This window comes from Neofelis nebulosa, chromosome 15 (assembly GCF_028018385.1).
Source record: "Neofelis nebulosa isolate mNeoNeb1 chromosome 15, mNeoNeb1.pri, whole genome shotgun sequence".
Classification (NCBI taxonomy): domain Eukaryota; kingdom Metazoa; phylum Chordata; class Mammalia; order Carnivora; family Felidae; genus Neofelis; species Neofelis nebulosa.
The window spans coordinates 24785335-24809860 of record NC_080796.1 but is presented as its reverse complement, the minus strand read 5'-3'; the positions used below and the strand labels follow the sequence as shown (position 1 = coordinate 24809860).

At 49.2% G+C, this 24526-nt stretch overlaps 1 protein-coding gene across 3 annotated transcripts in view; it reads right to left on the bottom strand.

Annotated features, from left to right (window-relative positions):
* The window catches only part of PAPPA2 (pappalysin 2), a 271960-nt gene that overhangs the window by 244213 nt on the left and 3221 nt on the right, over nucleotides 1-24526 (bottom strand). For 2 of the 3 annotated variants that reach the window (XM_058700088.1, XM_058700090.1), the window contains exons 1-2: nucleotides 24095-24361; nucleotides 20541-22343 (exon numbers count right to left, since the gene is read on the bottom strand). In XM_058700088.1, the coding sequence (XP_058556071.1) occupies nucleotides 20541-21429 (889 nt within the window). In that variant the 5' untranslated portion in view covers nucleotides 21430-22343; nucleotides 24095-24361. Of the gene's footprint in view, nucleotides 1-20540; nucleotides 22344-24094; nucleotides 24362-24526 lie in introns of those variants that run through there. The other variant, XM_058700089.1, reaches the window with a different exon arrangement.

Sequence of the window (24526 nt, the reverse complement as noted above, 5' to 3'; positions counted from 1 at the left end):
CTTCACCATGTAACCGTGAGTGCCTGGACGTCCCGTGACGCTAGCCATCTTTTCCCCAACCCTCGCAGAATACGCTGCTTCCTTGTGGCTCCTAACAGATGCATTACAGCACATGCAGTAAAACCGACTGACATCTTCTCTTGGGCAAAGCCCCACTTTGGAGAGAGCACCTGTCCATGGCAGAGCCCCGCAGAAGGGATCGTTTAACTACAACCACAAGCCAAGGTGGTGGAAGATAAGGTAAGGCCCAGGCAGAAATCCTGCCCTTGGCACAGGGATGGCCACAGAACGTCACTTTCAGGAAAGCCCCACGGCAGAGTTCTCTCTGCACTTCTGGGAGAATAAGAGTTGGGAGAGTCCTGCTTCTCCCAGAAGGCCCATCAGCTTCCAGGAAGGTGAAGTTCTATTCAACAAAACAGAGGAGTCATGCACAGTGTCATCAGCTCTGGTAACTAAAAAAACATGCTGTATGGTGCAAGTTTGTTTTTATGAGAAAAATGAGCAAAAAACAGAGCCAGGTTAGGTCATGACCATAAATCAACCTGATACAAGGCAAGGTCTTTTCTCAGGATGTTATGCCTGCGCCCCCCCCCCCCCGCCCCCCAGCCACCCAACACGTATATCTACTGCCTTCTGCAGAACTACTTACCCAACAGCCTACCCCCCCAGAGAGGCCATGAGGGGAACAGAAAGGACCAAGGAGGAGGAGACAGGCCATTCATCAAGGACCACACAACCTGGCAAACAGCAGGGCCATGTCAGCAGGAAGAGGAGAAAGTGAAAAAAGCAGCCCAGGGAGGTGTTTTTCAGCTGCTCTAGATAACTTTCCTTCCAGACGGGATTAGGCGCAGCTTTTTATCTGTGAGTCCAAGCTTTTATAAATTAGAGCACAGAGTGGGAAAATCCTCCTGGGAACGTTTCACTAGCATCTTCCCAGCACATTTGTCAACATCTTCTCGCAGTCCACTCTTCCTCTTAGTCACGCTCTCGCTGTGCGCAAAGATGGTCAGAACCGGGATGGGGGGCTTCCCTGGCTTTCCAGAGACCGCTCAGGCAGGGGTGAGAGTCAATGCAGCGGCTTGGCAGGGAGAGGAGAGAGCGGGGAAGCACAGAGTGAGGTGGTCGGGGACAAGAATCCAAAGGCATTTGCAACCTCAGAAGCCATGGCCCGCACAGGACCTCAGAAAGCAGCTACCAAGGGAGCTAAATCCGAACACTACCACCTTTTACCTTTAATCAACAGTGTCTGCCTACAAATTCAGGCTGAAAGGGTCCACAGACCCCCTAACAGGCCAACTCTAGTCCAGGGCTGTTCAGATCTCACTGAACAACTTACTTGGGTTACTGTGGGTATGAACAACCCAGGGACCCGAATAAATGCAGATTCTGATTCAGTAGGACCCGGACGGCACCTCAAATTCTGTATTTCCAACCAGCTTCCAGATGAAGCCAACGCTCCTGGCCTTCACACCACACTATGAGTAGCCGGCTTCTAAAGGAGAGCAGATCACGATCTCTGAGAAGGGGCCTCTGTCAGCAGTGGGTGAGGGATGGAGCTCAGCTAGCTAGTGACTTCGATACATAAAGCTCCTCCACTCCCACCCTCATCCATGACTGTGCCTGGGGGCTCAGTCGGTTATGTGTCCGACTTCGGCTCACGTCATGATCAGGTCCATGAGTTCGAGCCCCGCGTCGGGCTCTATGCTGACAGCTCAGAGCCTGTATGGAGCCCACTTCAGATCCTGTGTCTCCCTCTCTCTCCACCCCTCCCCCAGTCGTGCTCTGTCTTCTCTCTCTCTCAAAAAATGAGTAAGCATTAAAGTATGTATATATATATATATATATATATATATATATATATATATATATATAAAAGAAAAACAGTACAGTCCACCCAAACAATATATTTTTGGTAGGATACTATTCTACCTTCAGAAATAACATTTTTGGGAGGCTGGAGGAATTGGATGAAGGGGGGTCAAAAGGTACAAACGTCCAGTTGTAAGTTAAAGTAAGTACTGGGAAAATAACACACAACATGATGACTATAGTTCACATCACTGTAAGGTATATTTGAAAGTTGCTAAGAGAATAGATCTTAAAAGTTCCCATCACAAGGGAAAAAAACCTTTTTTCCCCGTTTTTCTTTTCTTTTCTTTTTTTTGTATCTATATGAGATGATGGAAATTAACTAGACGTATTGTGGTAATTTATAATATACAGTCAAGTCATTACGCTGTAGACCTTAAACTTACATAGTGCTTTAGGTCAAATACATCTCAATAAAACTGAAAGATAAATAACTGAGTAAATAAATAAAATTTTCAAAAATAAGATAGATGGAGGTAAAACTCAGCAAACGTCTAAGATGGCAACATAGGAAGACCCTGAATTCACTTCCTCCCATAGACACACCAGCTCTGCAGCTACATGTGGAACCATTTCTTCTTTACAAAACCTAAAGCCGTGGGTGATGGGCATTGAGGAGGGCGCCTGTTGGGATGAGCACTGGGTGTTGTGTGGAAACCAATTTGACAAGAAATTTCGTATTAAAAAAATAAAAAATAAAAAAATAAAAAATAAAAAAATAAAAAACCTACAGCCTGGCTGAGTGATGACTGTCCATCTGGCAAACGAGCAGGTAGGAGAGGCCAGGACGGGTTCACCACAAACCCCATCCTCAGCATAGTGACCCACAACCAGGAGGGAACTCAAGCCCAAAGGTTCTCCCTGAGGAGTGAAAGGTTCCAGCCCCTCACTGGGTACCCCAACGTTTAAGATACACGCTTGAGAGACAAGCCCCCCCAGAACATCTAACTTTGAAAACGAACGGGGCTTGTGTCCCGACAAGACACGACTAGCGATCTGAGAGCCATCCTCGAAGAGTCGGTGCGCTCTGACTCACCTGCCCAGGGTCCAGCTCAAATGCAGCCAATGCTGCCCAGACTTCAAGTGAAGGAAGCCCATCTGCTGACATTCAAGTGCTGGCCAGAGGGGCAGGTGTCCAACGTGCTCTGTCCAACGATGCCCACGCGCATCACAGCCTGCCAGAACGCATTCTAGGGATGCAGACTGGCTGGGCTCTCTCAGTGCTGCTCTTTACTGCACCCCAAGCTCCAGTAACTCCCGGGAAGCAGCTTTCAGACACATCTGTTGCCCCGATTTTTGCGGCTGCTGCCTAGGGGATGCCCCCTTGGTCTCCTGGCTCCGTAGGTCAGGGGATCTTGCGTCCCCTGGTCCCATGGGGCTGTAATGATGGTGTCACCAAACACATACCCCTATCTGTTGTCCCGATTTCTGCCACTGTTGCCAGGGAACACATTGTCAGGCTTTGGTGGCCAGTGAGTTTATGATCCTGACTCCCACAGATCCGTACCAAGGGAGAAAGGGTGCTTAAACGGCTACCACCCGTAGGACAAAGCAAGAGGCAGCAGACCCAGGAGCTTTGTCTTTCTGTGGACGAGGCCAATTAGCTAACCCTCCTGACTGTGGCCCGAGGGGCAGGCTTCCAATTAAACATGCATCTTGGGGCTGACTGTCTCCTTTCCAGAGACCCCTGATTGGTGGGCACTCTCTTCATGCTCTCCTTATGCCATGCTCCAGAGCACCAGTGTCTGGAGGGGAGCTTGACATGCATCTGGTTCCTTGGTTTTTATACAGGTAGAGGCAGGGGTGTCGTATTCCTGGGATCCACGGGACTGTGGCAATCAGACAGACCTTCCTTGGCAGGTGGTTTCCACCCCCAGGCACTGCATGGAGAGCAGATGGAGACACATTCGCTAGTATTTCTATGAAGGAGGCCTCTTTGCTTGTGATGGAGCTCCGGACGGAAGGTCAGGCCTCAGAGGTGACACACATTTAGTGGCCTACAGAGCTGCTCTCGAGGAACATGGGCTGTGGACACCATCGTGGCTCTCCCTCTGCCTTGTTCCAGAGTGTCCAGAGAGGACCCAGAAAAGAACTCAGCTGGAGCCCCTGTTTCTGGGACTGCCAGCCAGGGTTGTGAGATGATGCGACCACATCATCAGTACCTCAGGACATCTCAGGACATTTATTTTTTTTTTTAACGTTTATTTATTTTTTGAGACAGGGAGAAACAGAGCACGAACAGGGGAGGGTCAGAGAGAGGGAGACACACAATCTGAAGCAGGCTCCAGGCTCTGAGCTATCAGCACAGAGCCCGACGCGGGGCTAGAACCCACGGACCGCAAGATCATGACCTGAGCCGAAGTTGGCCGCCCAACCGACTGAGCCACCCAGGTGCCCCACATCTCAGGACATTTAAATTCTTTTTCTCCCACATAAAGAAATAAATACTGGAAGTTTTAAAAGTGCTGAAATGTTCCTTACATCTACTCATTCCCAGTAAAAAAAAAGAAAACGGTCTCCTAATTAGTAATTTTAAACACATGGATTTTTCGGAGGGGAACATAATTTCAACCACTTTTAATAACCTTTGAGAATGAACAGTATGAAATTTCCCGAGCATTCATTCACACACTCCGCTGGTCCTGTGATTCTGGATTCAGCGAACATGGTTTGCGCGATGAGCGTCTGCCTCGGGAGGGGTGTGGGCTGGGCCCCTTTTCCCTCAGCAGCCCACCTAGACTACAACAGACACATCTCAGCCTGCCAGAACACGTTCTAGGGATGCAGACTGGCATCCCTAGGAAAGCAAGTCCTTGGCATTCCAGCAAGCCAAGAGAAAGGATCACAGCCTCCAAATGCAGAAGGTAGGCTGTGCAAAAGCTAAGAGAATGATCTGAAATCCCACCCCTGGAGTGTTTTGAATCTCTTCGTCTTTGAGAAGACACTTTAGTACCTTGCACAGGCCAGTCCTGGGGGAGACAGAGTCACAGGGGCACCCACAGCTGGGGGCTTCCGCCCTGTTTCTGCAACCTTATCCCATTTCTATCAAGGTCCCTCTGAGAACTCTTAAAATTCCAACTGAAGAGCACCAATACCAATATCCTGGTTTGTCCTTTCCTCCGCCAAATAAATAATTTTGAGATCTCTCTCAAAAATTTGCTTTGCCATTTCATTCGCTAGGTATGGTTTACAGAATCAAAGAAGTGTTTAAATGGTGTTAAATATATACTTGATTCAGAGGCGCTGCAGGAGCCTTTAGTCAAAGGAAGCTTGGAGAAGATCCTTGTACAATGAAAATAACCTCCCAACTTATCAGTCAACTAAGGTCAGATGTTTACATATCAGGTTTCCGTAAAGCGAGACATCACAGTATTAAGTACTCGTCCAACACGTCTCATATTCACTCGGTGAACACATACTGTCTATGTTTACTTAATACTATCTGAACGTTTTTGCCTCTACTGTGTGGTCACAAATAAACCCACAGAGACCCTGACAGCTTTCTAGGGTGCAAAGGCCCACAAAACCCAAATATTATGCCGATCAGACCCTAAAGGCTCAGAGCTCCCTTTTCTACCAGTTTGAAAGTCTGAGAAAAAAACAGACTTTGGGGTGTGTGCTCTCAAATTAAATCCAGGTGAGTCTTCAGAGCCCAGTGTTCAAAGAGAACACTTCAAGCTGACCTATGAGTCAAGCCCTGCTGTGACACAGCTTTGGCTGCCTGGCCTCTGCATGAGAAAGAGAAAGAACAAGGAAAATGGGTGATTAATTGGCATTTCAGGTTAAATGAGGACTAAAATCATATTTTTTCCCTTTCTTATTGAAAGTCTTTCTAAAATGTTTTCTTCTGTTTTCCACTAAGAAATTTAATTTTTTTAAATGTTTATTATTTATTTTTGAGAGAGAGAGACAGAGTGTGAGCAGGGGAGTGGCAGAGACAGAGAGGGAGACACAGAATCGGAAGCAGGCTCCAGGCTCTGAGCTGTCAGCACAGAGCCCGACCCGGGGCTGGAACTCACGAACCATGAGAGCATGACCTGAGCTGAAGTCGGAAGCTTAACCGACTGAGCCACCCAGGCTTCCCATCCAACAAGAAACTTAAATTGACCAAAAGCAACCTGGAAGAGTTGAAATAGTACCAAATTGGGAACCAAAAAACTTGGAATCTGGTCCCAGCCTACTGCTGTGTGATGTCTGGAAAGTGCCTTTCCCTCTCTGGGCCTCACGTTCCCATCTGTGAAGTAGAGGCTGGGCTGGGTTGTCACCAGGCCCATGTTGTTCTGAGAGTCCATGCCTGGGATCTCTAGGCTCATCCTGAAGGACTTCAAGGTCCTCATCCTTCTCATCACTTCTCACTGTTACACATCCTGTGACAGTCCACAGAGGGTAGAAAGGATTGAGCTGAACCTACATTTTGATGGGCAGGTTTTGTTTCTACTAGACCCCTCCTTTGAATTCATCTTGCAATCATATGCTTCTATCTCCTAAAAAAGTGGAACCACTAAAACAGTATGGTTAGTTGAGGATACTGGGTAGTTGGAATCCAGTGTATCAAGATTTCGCTACAAGTAACAATGCCCAACTGTGTCACAGGAGATATACATGCACATCTATGCGTAGGAGCTCAGGAAAAAGCGAATCTGCATGGACCAAAATGGACAGAGGAGGCCTCAGAGAAGAGGGACATGAGCCAGCCCCGGTCCGATCGGCTGGCAGTGTCTTGAAGGCTTTGGGTCCTTCCCGTGCTACCGCATCACCATGGAAGGATGAAAATAGCAACTAGCACCGACTGACCTCACACTACGCCCCAGGCACAGCGCTAAGCACATGCTGTGCATTAATTTATTTAATCATCACAGCAATTCTATGAAAGAGAAATGGTCGTGATGCCAGTTTTACCAAGGAGGGGACTTTAACCTGCCAAGTTCACACAGTTAGTCAAGGGCTTAAGCCCAGAACACCTGCCTGCAGATCCTGAATTCCTAACCACTACATTAAGGAAATAATTTAAAAAAAAAAAAAAAAAAAAAAAAAAAAGGAAAAGAAAGAATTTAGCTGGAGGAAGAGATCGAGGTAGGGCCTTTCAGGTAGGGAGTCTGTTTGTGCAGAGGCCAGGAGCTGGTAAGAGGGGGGTCATGTGGAGGGGAGAGATAAGACTTCCCTGACTTGGGAAAGCGGTTGACTCTGGGAGTGAGGAGGGAGCAGGTTCTGTGTGTGGAAAGTGGCTAGATTATTCTCAATTCATTCTATTCAAAGTGCCCACTCCACTCCAGACCCCGTCTTGGGTGCTGGGGTGACACATACATGATCAAGATCCAGCCGAGCCCCCAGAAGCCTGCAGCCAATCAGAGGGCTCCCGCCACTGAGCTGAGTAGCTTGAACTTGAGCGGGAGGTGGAAGCCACCATGGTTCTGGACTAGAGAAAAGACTGGAAGTCTGCAGTCAGGTGGGAGGCAGGGCCAGGAGGAGGGATGGTGACAGAAGTTCCAGGAACAGCAAGGTCAGCAGGTGCCTTCCCCCTTCCTGCCTGGCTTTCTGCAGCCAGCATATGGTACGTCTCTCCTAAGTTCCCAGACCTTGCCGTGGGCAGAAAGCCAGAAGGGGTGGGGCCACCTGCTCACATCCCCTCCTCTGCCATGGCTGCTCCTGGCTAAGGTCAGGCCAGTGACACTCAGCACTCTGTCCAAGGGCGAAGTAAGACTGCCACACCCAGGGAGGGAGCCGTGCCCAAGATTACCTCCATCCACAGGACGCATGCCACAGGCTAGAATCATAAGGATTATAAGGATATTCTATTGTGCAATTATTTCAAATTATTAATGTGCCTTGAAACAAACAATGTCTAAAATACATCTCTGCTATGGCTAGTGTTTATTATTATTCTCCATAAAGTTGGAACTTATTTCAAAATAGTTCTTGAATACCTACTTTGTATTCAATAAATATCTGTCAAATAAATAAATTAGTGAGTGAATAGATTAAAAATAATGGAGCTAGGTACCGCCTGTGTTTTATGTTAAAAGAATTTCACCCCCTAAAAAAAAACCTTTGTGATAACTCCAGATTTTTAGGGAACCAGAGAAGGAGCAAAGGCTGGAAATACTTGGAACCCAAGGAAAGTTTCCAGGTCCCTTCTTGGCCTCTCCTTCAGATTAACAAGATTAACTTTCCCTAGGTATACTCTCTATCCCTTCCTTTCTCTAATGTTAACAGAAGCACAAAACAAAAGTTCTAGGGAGAGAATGAGAAAGAGATCATATGTTCAAACCAGAGGAAGCAAATAAATAGAAGAGATAATTTCTGAAAATTTAGAAATAATCATAGTTAGGGGCACCTGGGTGGCTCAGTCAGTTAAGCTTCTGACTCTTGATTTCACCTCAGGTCATGATCTCACAATTTGTGAGTTTGAGCCCTTGCTTCGGGCTCCACAATGACAGTGTGGAGCCTGCTTGGGATTCTCTCTTTCTCTCTCTCTCTGCCCTCCCCCCCCCACTTGCATACATGCTCTCTCTCAAAATAAATAAACTTACAAAAACAAAAAGAAAGAATCACAGTTAAACCAAGTTGCAATCATATCCAGTTTTTCTAGGAGACTAGACCTTGGTCAGTATCTCTCAAGTATTGATAGATTTGGGGAGTTGAGGAAGTTGAAGTGGGGGCTGAGTAACCACTCCTTCTAGGGTATTGTTGAGTGAATTTAAAACCTCTTGGCCACCTTCTAAATCAATAGGACTTGGAGATTACCATGCTTCCTGTGTCTACTTCCAGACAGAATTCGCTCTATAGTCTGCATCAAGACCTACATCTCGCCCTTCGTGTGTTCACCCATTCATTCATGCTCATCAAACCTGTGCTGGATGAGCTTTATTTGCTGATAATGCACCCAGTGCCATGCAGCCATGTACAAAGGACAACCCCTGACCTCAAGCAGCCTATAGCTCAGTGGGGAGCTGGCCCGGGAGAGAAATGGCACAGGAGTAGGGGCCACGTGCGTCCGTTTCACATCAGCACAGTGCCTGGCACACAGTAGGAACCCAGTAAGTATCTGTTGAATAAATAAACGTGGAATGGGAATTACGGGAAGTTGCTCTGAGTGTCTTCATAAGGCTGAATACAGGTTACTGGGAGAACCCGGCAGAGAACAAACCTACGTCAGTGAGACCAAGGAAGATTTCCTGGAGGAAATCATATTAACTAAAAAGCCAGGAAGTGACTTAGAGTAAGTTAGATGAATGTGGGTTTGGGGAAACGGTTTTCTGTTGGGAGGAAAAGGGCAAAGGGCAGAGGCCAGAGGTTCGGGAAAGAGTGGTATATCTGTGTCACTGCTTGTAGTCTGGTGTTGAAGGAATTAACTGAGTGAGTGTGTGTGTGTGTGCGTGTGTGTGTATGGGAATGGGTTTGTGAGCATGTGTCAATCCTGGAGGGCAGTGACGAGTCTGAGGGCGTAAGTAGGGTCCCGTGTGGCAAATGAAGGCAGCAAAACTTGACCCTGAGCACACAGTGTGGTCACCCAAGGGTCGGGGCAGGAAAGTGACTTGAGCTGCTTTGTATTTGAGAAAACTCCCTTTGGTGCAATTAGCCGAGGGATGAATCGATCCGTCAGGTGAGAGACGTCCACAATTAATGTGGCCAAAAGGAAGGCAGTGGCCACACAGGTCCGAAAGATACTGTCCAGGTAAAGTAGCCATGATTTGGTGACTGGTTCCTGGTATTATATGGGATATATATTGAGGGCGGTTACAGGTCCTCGCACTGGGCACAGAGCACCTTCCAGGCACAGTCCCTGGCTTCCCCATCTTTGCTTCTCCAGCACACGGTCCAACGCCTGAAACTTCGCCTGACGGAAGCTCAATATACTGGATGAGTGAATATATGAGTGGAGGAAGAAGCAAACAGAACCCAGCTACCTCCGTTCCTCCCTAACCTTCCTAAAATGTACAGCAATGATCTGTACGAAAATGAGCAAATGCTGAGTCACCGCCCAACTGATGACTCACGAATGGATTGATTAACTTTTGAACTCTGTGACTTCCCCTCTGATTAGTAACTGGACTTCTAATCCAGAAATGAGCTAAATGACTAGTCTTGGTATCCCAACTGGTTGCCATGTCAAGGTCAAATGTTCTGAGACTCGGGGGTCCCGTGACCATACTGTATATTCGGGCAGAACCGTGTTCCATCACCACTCATTGCTGCCTCATAAAGACAACTGGGATGTTTTCGTTTGGCTGCTGGATTTATTTCCTGGATGTTCTCTTTTTTAAAAAAATTCAAACAGATGAACACAGGATAGGAGGAGCAAAAATAAGATAAAAACAGAGAAGCAGACAAAGCATGAGAGACTCTTAAATACAGAGAACAAACAGAGGGCTGCTGGAGCGGTTGTTGGGTGGGGGGATGGACTAAATGGGCGATGGGCATTAAAGAGGGCACTTGCTGGGATGAGAGCTGGGTGTTAGGTATAAGTGATGAATCACTAAATTCCATTCCTGTAATCATTATTATACTATATATCAACTAACTTGGAAAACATTCCATGCTCATGGATTGGAAGAATAAATATTGTTAAAATGTCAATACTACCCAAAGCTATCTACACATTCAATGCAATCCCAATCAAAATTGCACCAGCATTCTTCTCGAAGCTAGAACAAGCAATCCTAAAACTTGTATGGAACCACAAAAGGCACCGAATAGCCAAAGTAATTTTGAACAAGAAGACCAAAGCAGGAGGCATCACAATCCCAGACTTTAGCCTCTAGTACAAAGCTGTAATCATCAAGACAGCATGGTATTGGCACAAAAACAGACACATAGACCAATGGAATAGAATAGAAATCCCAGAACTAGACCCACAAACATATGGCCAACTAATCTTTGACAAAGCAGGAAAGAATATCCGATGGAAAAAAGACAGTCTCTTTAACAAATGGTACTGGGAGGACTGGCCAGCAACATGCACAAGGTTGAAACTAGACCACTTTCTCACACCATTCACAAAAATAAACTCAAAATGGATAAAGGACCTGAATGTGAGAACAGGAAACCATCAAAACCCTAGCGGAAAAAGCAGGAAAAAACCTCTCTGACCTCAGCCGCAGCAATTTCTTACTTGATACATCCCCAGAGGCAAGGGAATTAAAAGCAAAAATGAACTATTGGGACCTCATGAAGCTTCTGGACAGCAAAAGAAACAATCAACAAAACTAAAAGGCAACCAACGGAATGGGAAAAGATATTTGCAAATGACATATCAGACAAAGGGCTAGTATCCAAAATCTATAAAGAGCTCACCAAACTCCACACCCGAAAAACAAATAACCCAGTGAAGAAATGGGAAGAAAACATGAATAGACACTTCTCTAAAGAAGACATCCAGATGGCCAACAGGCACATGAAAAGATGCTCAACGTCGCTCCTCATCAGGGAAACACAAATCAAAACCACACTCAGATACCACCTCACACCAGTCAGAGTGGCCAAAATGAACAAATCAGGAGACTATAGATGCTGGCGAGGATGTGGAGAAACGGGAACCCTCTTGCACTGTTGGTAGGAATGCAAATTGGTGCAGCCGCTCTGGAAAACAGTGTGGAGGTTCCTCAAAAAATTAAAAATAGATGTACCCTGTGACCCAGCAATAGCACTGCTAGGAATTTACCCAAGGGATACAGGAGTGCTGATGCCTAGGGGCACTTGTACCCCAGTGTTTATAGCAGCACTCTCAACAATAGCCAAATTATGGAAAGAGCCTAAATGTCCATCAACTGATGAATGGATAAAGAAATTGTGGTTTATATACACAATGGAATACTACATGGCAATGAGAAAGAATGAAATATGGCCCTTTGTAGCAACGTGGATGGAACTGGAGAGTGTGATGCTAAGTAAAACAAGTTATACAGAGAAAGACAGATACCATATGTTTTCACTCTTATGTGGATCCTGAGAAACTTATTAGAAGACCATTGGGGAGGGGAAGGAGAAAAAAAAATGTTAGGGAGCCAAAGCATAAGAGACTCTTAAAAACTGAGAACAAACGAGGGTTGATGGGGAGTGGGAGATGGGTATTGAGGAGGGCGCCTGTTGGGATGAGCACTGGGTGCTGTATGGAAACCAATTGACAATAAATTTCACAAAAAAAAAGTTTTTAAAAATCCCTGAATAAATAAATAAATTCAAAGAATAGGATTGTTTTAAAGTAGGCAGTGAACATGGGAAAGAGAGGATGTTGTTACTTCTCAGACACAAACTTAGCCTAAGATATGCTTTCTGGAAGGTGCCAGGGTCACAGTGTGTATGATGCAACGAGCCCTGAAAGTAACCAGATTCCACGTACTGGAGAGCAGAAGCATGGAGTTTATGTATCTGTTTATGGCATCAGGAACTGAAGCTAACGGATGTTCAGAATCCAAACTAAGGTGCAGCCTCCCTCTCCTCTTTATTTGGCCTCCCTGAGGAGCAGGCTACGATGGGAACAAGAAGGAGCCAAGAGCACACATTCTGAATGACTCTGAGGGGCAGCCGCAGAGGAACAATAAAGAAGAGTGTGAAGGACAGGGCAGGGAGGAAGGACAAAGTGTTGCAGGTGACAAAGAGCAGATGAGTTTATTTGGGCTGCCAAAGGGGATTCCTGGTTCCCAGCCCTGACACTCTTGAGCACTTCCAACTCGACAACCTGTGCTCCAGCCAAGGGCAATGCCAAGAGTCCCCACGGGTTGCGGGTCATCCTTGAGAACTGGGAGAGGACACACGGCTAACAGAGGATGGGGAGAGAGCGGCTAATGGCACCGCGCAGGTCACTCAAAGCCCGTCCTCAGGATCTTGTCTCCCTGAGATCATAGAAGGGCTAAGAGGCACTAACTTAAGGCTGCGGGTGAGGACAGGAAAGGCCCTAATAATAACTGATAATAACAGGGGTCAGGCCTGACGCTGGAGTGTGACAAGGAGGATGGTCACATGGTCGTACTCAGAGGAAACTCCTCTGTGCTACCACCGGGAAGTGACTCTCCTTCCCCCACAGATACCTGGGCGGCCCCTAAGCCCCAAATCTGCCCCTTGTGAGTCAGACACTAGGACCTGAACAGAATGGCTCACAGGGCGACAGCAATGAACCCAAAGCCAGAACCCAGGAGAAAGTTCAGGGCATTGTGAGGGAGCCATACGGGCTTTATTTTTCCTCCTCTTCTGTTTCTCTTCTCCTTTTCTTTCTGCAGGTGCTGCCCCATCACAGTCTGATGTACTATGCCTGCTGGGAGCCTGAATGTTCCCCATGTGCATGTAATTTAGGGCTCATGTGTATGTGTGTGTGGAAAGTACTAGAAAGCAACGCAATTCAGGCCAAAGGAGAGGTCCCTCCATGCAGAGCTAGGTTCAGGGAAGAAAGGGCCATTTTAGGGTGCCCTTGAGAAGCTGGAGGAGGGAGCCTCATGACAGCATCCACCTCCACCAGTAAGGGTTCCCTGTGACTGCAGAGACCTCAGCACCAGAATCCAGGTGTCTCTACCCGCCACACAAGACAACAGCACAGTTCTCAAGGACCACCAGGTGCCATCAGATGTAAGCAATGGCCCTAATCATCAGTGAAGTCGCAGGAACCCTTTTCACTTTGAGGGTCAGAAATATAAAACCGAACCCTCACGCATGGCTGGGGATTGCAAAATGGTGCAGCCACTTTGGAAAGTGGTCTGGCAGTGCCTCAAAATGTTAAACACAGAGTGAAACACCCGAAAGAAATAAAAATGTAAGTCCACCTGTGCACAATGTTCATAGCAGCTGTGTTCACAGTGGCCGAGAAGTGGAGGCCACCACAGTGTCCATCAACCGAAGAATGGATGAATACAGTGTGACAGATCTACGGACTATTACTCAGCAAATAAGAAGGAATGAAACTCTGGCACATGTTAAACATGATCAGCCTCCAGTGAAAGAAGCCAGGTTCAGATACCAAACGCCCAGAATAGGCAAATCTGTCAAGGCAGAAAAGAGATTAGCGGTGTCTCTGGTGGTGGTGGATAAGGGAAGGTGAGGAGGGAGATGGGGAGTGACTGTTAAGGGCGACAGCGTCTCTTCGGGGTAGAATGAAACCTTCTAAACTTAGACTGATAAAAGTCTCCCAATTCTTAAAAAAGAAAAACGATTAATTGTAGAGTTTAAACGTGACAGTATAGAAGTTATATTTCGATGCTATTTTTTTAAATAGAAAATAAGTCACTATAAACTCCACCTGGAATGATCAGACCAAGAAATTAGCAGGACTTGTTGCCTGTGGGAAGGAAATCTCCGGGAAGTTTTGTTTTTACTTGAAAAGAAGGTGTGGATACTGCCATAGCCCCTCGGTTGGTATTATTCTAGACAGCACAGAGCTAGGAAGCAAAGCAACAGAGGGCTGTGGGAGACAGACGGCATACAGGAAGTGCCCTTAATACCACAGGGCAGCAAACTCTGGCGTGCCACCTGTTCTTGTAAATAAAGTTTTACTGAAACACAGGCACATTCGTTCATCTACAGATCGTCCGAGGCCGCTCCCATACTCTAATGACAGAATAGCCGCAACAGAGGATGGCCTGCAAAACCTAAGCCATTTACTACTGTTCCTTTACAGAAAAAGTTTGCTGACCCTTGCTCTAGACTCACAAGTCTAGAGTCTTGCTACTTAAATACGGTCCCCACACCAGCAGGATCACCTAGGAGTCTGTCAGAAATGCAGCATCTCAGGCTGCCCCAGACCTACTGAATCAGAATCTGCATTTGTGTTAGTTAGCTGCGTCAGTGCAAAAGCAGATGCGAAGATGGGATCGATGTGCGACGAATTAATTAGGGGCGACAACTACGAGAGAGAATAGGATGGGAGCCTGAAAAGGCTGGGGGAGCCATCAGTCCATGCTGCCAGTCTGACCCGGAAGGAAGGAAAGAGGGAAGGGAGGTTTGGTGGAAGGCTACTGTTCGGGCTGAGGAACCCTGCCCGAAGAAAGGGGCTGCTCCCATGAAGGTGGGAGGGGGCCCCGCACCCGGCAGCTCCTCTCCCAAGCCCCTGACGCACCTCTATAGCCAGCAAAAGCGAAATTTGAGAGCCACGGCCCCGTTCTCCAAAGAGCCGCCGGTTTCAGAAAGTTCCTCTCACCGTTTTTCTCATCCCTAATGGGTGTCCAGGAATCGAATGTCTACCTTACGTGTCCTGCAGACGTAAGTGACAGCCTAACACCGTGCTGGATATCTGGGGATGACAAAAGTGAATCGGACATGAATTTGGCTCCTGAGGAAATTTCGGCAGATAGAAACGAGACATGTGCCAGAGCTAACGAGGCAGGAAGCAATGTGTGCCCCCAGGAAACCACACCCGAAGGGCTATGGAAGTGGGGAAGCAGAGATCACCCTCACACAGGGAATCGGGAAGGCTGCATGGCCAGGGGGCTCAGCAGGCAGCGGTGAAAGGAGGGACGGAGTAACAGCCCATTTCACTTCTCACACTAGACGTCGACTCCCTTCTGGAGGGGCATGCAGGCACAAGATACAAAGTCCTCATGGGCAGATGCTAACTTACAACCATCAGGGCACATGCCTCGTCCACACAAGCACGCTCACGTATCTCGTCCTCGCCAAGGTGGGCAAACCCACCCCCAGGGACTGTCGTCGGCATGCGTGTCCATGGCTCTTCTATGCAAAGGGTAGGGGTGCTATAACTTTGCTGTACATCTGGGTCCCGGTCCAGGGAGCAGGGCTATAATGTGGAAGGAAATGGGTAACTCCTTAGGGTCCCATGAGGGCCACCACTCCGATTTTGACCGCTATTGTCACATACAAAGAGGCAGCTGAGGGAGATGGTCACAGACGCCTCATTCTCAGAGGAGCTCTGAGAAAGGTATGTATGTGGCTCTTCCCCTGTCATTAAGACTGGATAAAGGGGGACAGAGCACATATGGCCCTTTTAAATTCTCTTCACGTCTACACTGACACTTCTGCGTATGGGAACCTGTCTTCTGTGAAGCTCCGAGCTCCGCACAATGAAACTTCTTACCCTGAGGACGCAGCTCCCTTCTTGGGAGAAGGGGGTATCTTAGCATCCCATGAAATCGCATTTCTTAGATGTCATTCAAAACAAAACACAGAGTCATCAAGGTGCCTAAACAAGGCCAGTTAGACACTAGCCCTCAAGAAAACCCAAAAAGCACTGAAAGTTGTGTCAACTATGTGAACATGTACATTTTTCTGAGGAGTAAGGACAGCTTTCATCAGATTCTCACAAAGGTTTGGGATGCCAAAGAAGCTTCAGTGCCACTGTCCAGTTCATTCAAAATAGTACTGCCCAAGCTAAAAAGAACACATGATTTTAAAAAACAGAGTTCTTTTAAGCATCTGATTCTAGTGTTCTCAATCATCTTGAAACCATCTTGTGAAAATTCCTATTTACCACCATTCCTGTCTCACAGATTAGCTCACTAAATTCCTAAGAAGTGAAAGTTAACATCCCACCTGAGGAAAAATTACAGGTTGGTGGGTAGAACCAAAGATGAGCAGGTTCACGCCCACTGCACTTAGTGATGACTGTCTCCCCCCATTAATAGTAAGTACTAAGTACCATGGACCAAGCCCCGTGTTGGGCACTTTACATATATGACTTATGTAAACAACGCAAGACATTATCTCATTTCTCAATGTGAGGAAACCAAGGCTCCAATCGGTTCAACGGATTGCGAGAACAGAGCGCTGGTAAGTGTCATAAGTGGGATCTGAGGCCAGGCCGGTCTGACTCCCCAGTTCTGTACTGGGATATGCTCTGAAACTTGGATCCTCAGAGGAGGAAGACTGGTCTTCAAGTCAGGGACAGTTTCTTAGACATCTTTGTATTCCCTACAGTGCCCTGCCGGGCTTTGCATGGCAAGGCGCTCAGTAAATATTTGTTGAATGAAGAAACGTGGGCCCAGGCTCTAATCCTGCCGTGGACTTACTGACTCAGTCTCCTGCAACTTGGAGCTGCAGGTGGTTACTCAGCTGGGCAACTGCAGGGAACATTTGAAATCAATTATGGGTGAGGAGCAACCTATTAAAAGTCTCTCTTCTGTGTACGCTGGGGTTGAAGGAGGGGAAAGGAAGTTGAGAAGGAGGGAAAGGAACAGGATGGTTTCAGGGGTGGGTGCTGGAGCTTAAGGATTTCATCAGGACGGGACAGAATTTGGCTTCTGTCCACTGCTGAGTTCCAAAAGTCCAACCAAATGGGCTCCTGACCTCAGGCTACTCCTCCTTGGCCCCACGTCCCTAAATTGCCAGGCCCTTGAGAAGTGACTTTTAGGGAGGCCTCTACGCTGGAGCAGCTGCACACGCCCGTTTCCTAGGTCTCCATTGCCCTGCTTCAGAGCACAGGCAACAGGCAACTTTGGGGGTGCCTACCTCTGGGGTGGGGGGTAGGGAGTCGGCACCATCACGCCCCCTTTAGGGGCCAGAGAGAAGCTCAGCACCGAAAGGCTGAGGCCTGCGTTGCCCTTGGCCGTAAATAAAAGGATTCCGGCAATCCATTCTGGAGTTCAACTTCCTATTTTGGAAGAACGTGGGAGTTTGGGGTGGAGGGGGAGGTAACTCCAGTTGATTTTGTTTTCTTTACTAGTTGCTACAAGTGCAGGGTGGTCATAACCCCCAAAATGCCACCTTAGCCCTATCACACAGGTCCTGCAAAAAAATACTTGCATGAAGCCGACCCTAAGGGATGCCTACCAACAACACCCTGGGAGGGGATGAAACAAGACAACCCAGAGGCCAGGGCAGGGGCACCAACCCAAGAAACCAGACACATTCCCAACTACGTGGCTTCCCTGGAGCCGCCTCCTCTCCTGTGCGTGAAGCAACACTGCCACCTAGTGCCCTGCGTGCGAAGTACTCCCTGAGGTCCCACATCTCTTGGGCGGGGCGGGGGCCCCGGGGGGGGGGGGGGGGGGGTCCTTCACCATGGCCAGTGTGGCTGAATGGCTTGATGTCTCTGCTGAACGGAAAATGCCCCAAGTTTGGGAGACTAAGAACTGGGAGGCTGGGGCTAAGTGGGTAGAAGCTGAGGTTTGAGAGCCATTGGGAAAGAGCATGGGAGTCAAGTCTAGCACCTCAGATTATCCTCAGTGGTGCAGCAGAACTTCAAAGGCTGAATTATGTTTAGCTCCCAGGCACACGATCTAATTGTTATTCTGCACAGGTGAAGGCCCACCGGCCCAGGGACAGGCAGTGACCTGCCACAGGGCCAGTGCTGGGTAAGAGAGGGGAGATGGCCTGGTCTGTTGATAGGAGTAAGCAAGTTAGAACCAATCAGAGACCTTTATCCCCACGGAGACCTTCCTTTGGCCACCTCGTGTCTCTCAGCCAGGGCCCACAGGAGCTAAGCACAGTGAGTGGACAAAGACGCCTATGCCCTCGGGAGCCCAGCTGCTAAAATCCTAAAGAAGGAAGGCGTCATTCCCAGCCCCCATCTTTCCCAGACTTTTACCCTAAATCTTTCCTGAAGATGTTCTGATGTGCACAACTCTGAAGAAAGATAGAGGGCAGAAGGTGGAGAGGAGCTAGACCTGGGTAGTCCCTGCCCTCAACCTTCCTGGTGTGGACCTAAAGGGGAAATACCAGTACACCACAGGGGTCCACTTTGATTTCAAGAGGGAGAAGCCCCAGAGGCTACACTGTCTGCAAAAGATTTTCTGCCTAATTTTACATGCTTGGGGACGTGAGGGAGTTCAGAGGGGCACTTCAGAGAAGGATCGGAGTGTGTGTGCCGTGGCATTTGAGGAGTGTGTGTGCCGTGGCTGGTGGTGGACAGGTGGGCAAGGGAGGGAGATGCACTGGGGGCTGGTGGGGACGTGCCCCACGGAGCGCCGGAACTGGAATCAGCTCAGGATGCCACTCTCTGCAGAGCATGACACAGGACACAGAAGGGATAGGACAGAGGGCAGGCACCCACAGGCCTGAATCTGTTCCCTCAGCTCTGGGTTTTAATAACTGAAAGCAACAGTCTCTGAGAGCCTCGCTCATATATTCCTGTTGGAGCCTCCTCTAATTCTTCACAGCCAGGGAACTGATCCCAGGTCCCTCCGTGGCTACTGCAGGAGGCGGGGGAAGCGGAGCCGCGGGTCTCGGTCTAGACTGCAAGCACAGTTTCCCTGGCAGATGGGCACTAGGAAGCGAGATGAGGCAGCAAGAAGATGTCATCTGGGAAAAGGTGTGAAGCTGCCAACTCCGATCAGATAATCATCTCATTATTTCTTCCATTTGGCCCCAGAATAAGGATTTCCTTCTCTCTCTCTGCCACCACCTATCTCACAGCCCAGCCCCTTCTCTCTTCCCTCCTCTCGCCCCCTCTCCCACCCAAAACTAAAATAAAGCAAAACCACAAGACTCTAGAGTGCTCAGTGTCTGGGAATCCCAGCTTCCAAAGGAGAAATTACAGCCAAAGAGGGGGAGACAGCGTGTCCAGGAGGGATGTTCCAGCAACACCCCACTGAAAGAGGTTCCCTCCCTCCAGGTTTCTTTCTCCAGGCTGAAACTTATTTGTAGGCATCCGGCAACCTGAGAAGTTTTTAATTTGGGGAGCTGTCAAGCACCTCAGGAGCTCAGGGGTTCCGCTCCCGCTCTGCGTCTGGCACACCTCCTGTGGTTTGGTTTCCCCATCGATGCAAACAGGACTGGCAAACATCAAAGGGCATTGTAGATGATACAAACTAATGAGATTACAATGGATCCACTATGTGCCCAGCCTGGTGTGAGGCTCTATCATAGGGGGCACCCAAAGGGATAATGAGACCGTACACGGTGACCTACAGGTCTAACTCCCACCGCTTGCTGGAAACCTCAGGAAGGCCACAGAATAGTTGTTCCTAATGCCATCCTTTTCTTTGTCCTTCTGGGTGACTTTCTGTGAAAGCCAAGATCTGGGTATAGTGCAAGATACATACGGGTAGAGTTCTGAGATGTTACCTCTGACCAAAACCATAGAGTTCTTCTACACGGTTCCTTTTTACGTCCTCAAACAACACCAGCGGCCTGGCGTGGGAGCGCCCACCTTTTCCAGCAGACCCCGCTGTTCTCAGGCTGGATACGTGACCGTTAGGACAGGCAACAGGGACTCCAGGACCCGGGCCAGATAGTGGTTTTCTGCAAAGTTCCAGGGCTGCTCCAAGCAAGGGGAACTGCCAGGATTTATGGCTGCGCACCTGGCAACCTTGTCCTCCCGCGGCCCAGCCCTGCCCCTCCCACGGCCCGGCACCCCCTACCCCTACCCCGGGCCTGGCTCACTGCACGGGTCCTTGTCCTCACGTCCTCACATGCAGCATCAAAGGTGCCCAGGCTACGGGGAAATAGAGGGCGATACCTCTTCCCCATTGACAAAGACCCAGAGACCTTCCCCTTTAAGGAGGGGTAGGGAGTGAGCCGAAGGTCTGCTAAGTGCAAGCGCCATGTACAGAACCACAGGAGATCAATACTCATTGGGACAATGCTCTTGTGGTTAGAGTCATTATCGTGGATGATGTCTGGAGTCCGGCCGTGCTGATGAATAAGAGCCCTTCCCCCTCTCTCCCTGGCCACCTCTTCCTAGCTTTCCTGCCCCTGCCCCCTTCCTCTCTGTGCCCGCTTCACCTAACCCCGTCAAACGTGAAGCCAGCCGTCCCCCAAAGACCACGGAGAGCCCAGGAGTGGGCCGTTACCTGCAATGATGGCTGGGTTGTTCTGTCCTCCCTCCGGTCTCACCCAGGCTTCCACTGTGAACGCCTCCCGGGGAATCTCAGCCAGCACTTCTGGACGCAGCAGGAGCCGCCCCCGCCTCCCGGAGAAATACAAGACAGGCAGTCCTCCCTGGGACTCTGCTTCCCAGGAGGGGTCCCCTCCACCCTTCTGGATGCCGTCCTCCGACGGACTCGTTCTGACCCCGTGCACAAGGGGATGCTTCGGCCGCGGCCGGAGACGCTGGGGAGAGACACCGGGCTCTCCCTGCACGGCCCCTACCTGCCCCTTCACCACCTGGCGACGACGCCTGGTCTTGGCCCGGCCCTTGCTTTGGGTCTCTGGTTTGGGTTCCTTTGGGCCCACAAAGGTGGTAGCAGCCGTGGCAGCCGTGGCCGAGCGTTCCCGAGTCCCAGCCTTACCTAGAGACTCCTTGGATCCTCCATCACCAAGATAAGTGTCATCGTCTCCCCGAAGCTCAGACCGCCCAGCGGGACCATCCCTGTCCCACGAGGCGGCTGGCTGCTCAGCTGTGCCCCTCAGCCCCACACCTCCAGCTGGGCTCGCAGCCCCCGCGGCAGCTGGCTCACTGCGTCCCGCGGGGCGGGTTCCCTGCCCCCCCACGGGGTAGGGCCTCAGGTAGTCCCCAGGCCTGCTGGGGTAGACCCCAAAAAGATGATGCTGGGGAGCGGCTCTGGGTCTTGGCGGCCTGGCCCCCAGCCAACAGCGTTCTCCTTCCGACAGCACCTGGTTCAGGCATCCCCTCTGAGCCAGGGACCTCTTGCGTGTCCAGCCCGGCTCAGAGCAGGCAGTGCCGAGCACCCACCCGGCCAGAATCACCAAGCTTATTCTCAGGACCTTTGGGCCCATCATACCTCCCCCAGCTCTTTACACAGAACCAGAAGTCAACTTCTGGGTACCACACCGGAGTGATGGGGGAGAAGAGGAGGAGACGGCTAGCAGTGGATTCGCAGTCACCGGGGAAACTGTTTTCGTTCAGGGACCAAACTTTCAGGAGCAGCAGCACCCAGGGAGTGCGTCTTCGGGCTCCCTGCGCGGGGCGCTGTGCTGCGTGAGCTGTGCTGCCCTCTCCCTTCTCCCCTGACCTGCTTCTCCTGGCTCTAGTTTAGTCCGTGCAGCACGAAGTTCATTTCTCCGGGTTCCTCTGAACCTCCTCCCACTCGGCTCAGGTTTCTTTCTTTTTCTGTCCCTTCTTCACTGGCCCCTCCCCTCGCTGATACTACAGGAGGGACCCACGGATGGAGGTGAGCCAAGTCCCTCTCAAACACACACTCCCTCACCAACACATACCCCTCGCTACCTGAAGTCATTCAAAGGACGCTGATCTTCTAATTTTCATGGCTTTCTCCTTCTTCCTTCTCTAGGATTTATGTTCTTTTCGTAGCCCTTAACCTAAGATAGAGCAACCTTCAAACAAATCGCGAGAAGAACTTGCATACAGAGACACAGAATTTGATGCTTATTCTCTAAAAATGCAAAAGGATTCTGGGGGCACAAAATTCCAAGCTGGTACTTAGCTTTTGCTCTCCAGATGTCCTCCTCAGCCAGATGCCCATCCAGCTGCCAGTCTGCCTGTGCAGGTCACAGTGTTTCCCTCAGCCCGGTGCTTGGGCGTGTGGAGTGGTGAAGGTTTTCTAATCCCCTTCCAACTTGTTGGTATGTTGTAAGTCTCCGTGAAGTTCTCCTTGGGGAAGCCAGTCTGGTGTCCTAATAACCTGATGAGTCTGACAGCCCTTGACTTCACCTTCTGGGAGTCTCGTGGGTCCCTGGGAAGATGGGAAAGAGAGGCAGAAGAGCATGTACTTCAGGGGACCTGTTCTCTCTGGTGCCTCCTGCTCTCCTCTCTCCCTCTCCCTCTGCCTGTAATTATCGTCTTGTTTGTTTCATTTAAAGACGATGATGATGTCAAAGCTAATAAGTTCGATGTATCACTCCACCTCCTCCCTGCCCCTCCTTCCTCCTGACAACCTCTCCACCTCACTGAGGCACTGGGGACAGGCACGACTTCCGGTTTCCCCGGTAAACATCTCGGGCTTTCTCCTTCAGCAGCCGCAGCCTACACAATCAATAACAATCAATACTGTCTTGGAGCAATCTTTTTGGTGTGTATTCTCTCTCTGTCTCTCTCTCCCTCAGACACACACACACACACACACACACTCGCACATGTGTTGTGAACAGATCTGCTTACTGTCTAATAACCCCCACCAGCCTCTGAGGGACCACTTGCTTCTCTCTCTTTTGTTTTGCCACAAGCCCCCTGTATTTTTTTTCCTACTTCAATCATTTGGGATTCAAAAGAACAATGCCCCAAATTCACTTTACACCGGACACTGGGAGAAAGGAGAAATGGACGCATCTGACCTAAGAAGCATTAAATGGAAATGCCATGAATCGTACTCCGTAGATCTTCCTATTCTCTCTGAAGTTCCTCACTCTGAAGTTACCAAAAGTCACCATATGCCGAGTGCGCAAATAAGCAAATGAGATGCTCAAAATAAGTAATTTACAAAAATGAACAGCTAAACCCAAGCAGCTATTTTTTCCAATTGATTTCCAATGAATGGATAGGCTGGGGAAGTAAATAACGTGTCTCCAGCCTCCGTAATAATGCTTGCCTCGAGGCAGGCTATCTCAAGGAGTCCCACCCCCAAAACACATGTACGTGTGTATGCACACTCACACACATATGTGCACACCGAGAGCATGGTTGTGAATTCTTGACACAGGTGAGGATGTTTGACCACAGGTGGGTACAGAACAGGGAGAGAAATAGACTGGGTCCTTCATTCACTAAGAAAAATTACTTACGGCTCTAAACCCCCTGCTTGTGTTGCCCACACATAAAACACGCAGCCCACATACTTTGGAGTACGATCGCACTGCCTCTTTTGCCTTGAGACTCCTCACCGCCTTCTAAACTCCTCTACCCCTGCTAAGAACTGACTCGTTTGCTTTCAGAGTGCTGTGCCCTAATCACCCGCTCCCTGGCATGCCCAGCTCCCCTTTGCAGCATCCTCTGGAGCCTCAAAGTCAGTCCCCAAAGAGGAGATCAGTTCAGGCACGTGGATATTACTCAACAGAAATCCCTCGATCCCAGACTGCCTTTTTTCCTCTTCTCATTTTCCTATCTCCCTTCACTCCTTCTGACTTAGTCCTTTTTTCTTCTTCTTTTTTACTGCCCTCCCCCCGCCCCCCGCCCCCAACCACCATGAAGCAGCTCAAAAGAGTTTGGGGCTTTGGAAGGGAGGAGAGGGTGATGTAGAGAAAGACAGAAAAGCACAGGAAAGGGAGAGAGAGAAGGACAGGGCAAGGGAGCGGGAAGGGGGAGGGAGGGAGAGAAAAAGAGAGAGAGAGAGAGAAAGAGAGAGGAGAGAGAGGGAGAAACGCCAGGAAGGAAAGGAAGGAAGGAGAGGGACCTTAGTGTAAATGAAGAAAAGATACTCAGGTAAGAAAAGAAGAAAACTTCCCCCTCCCTCCTGCCACCCCCCATGACCCTCAGAAAAAGGTTCCATACCATTCATTTCAGGAAGGAGGGGTAACACAGCAAGGAAGAATCCCGCCTGCTTTTCTCCCCTGTTAATGTGTGAATGATCCTGCGGTCCCTATAGGTCTCTCCTGGATCTCAGCTGCCAGTAATCCATTCATAAGGTTTCAAGAAGCTACACAAAACTCAAGCTTCCAGTTTAGTTTCTCTCTCTCCCCTTCATTCCTTTGCTCACCACTCTCCTTCAGCTCTTGGCAGTCCAAAGTTTAAAAAAAAAAAATGTTGAACCATTTCTGTGTTTTCCTCCTGTTGTAACTTTTGCTGTGACATCATAACCCTGCCCACCAACACCCCACCTCTCGCTCTCCTTTCCATCCCACCCCTCATCAGCCCCAGACCCCCCAAAGCACCCCCCCACGGAGAAGAAGGGCTCCTGTCAGTTCCAACGTGTGAAAACACAAA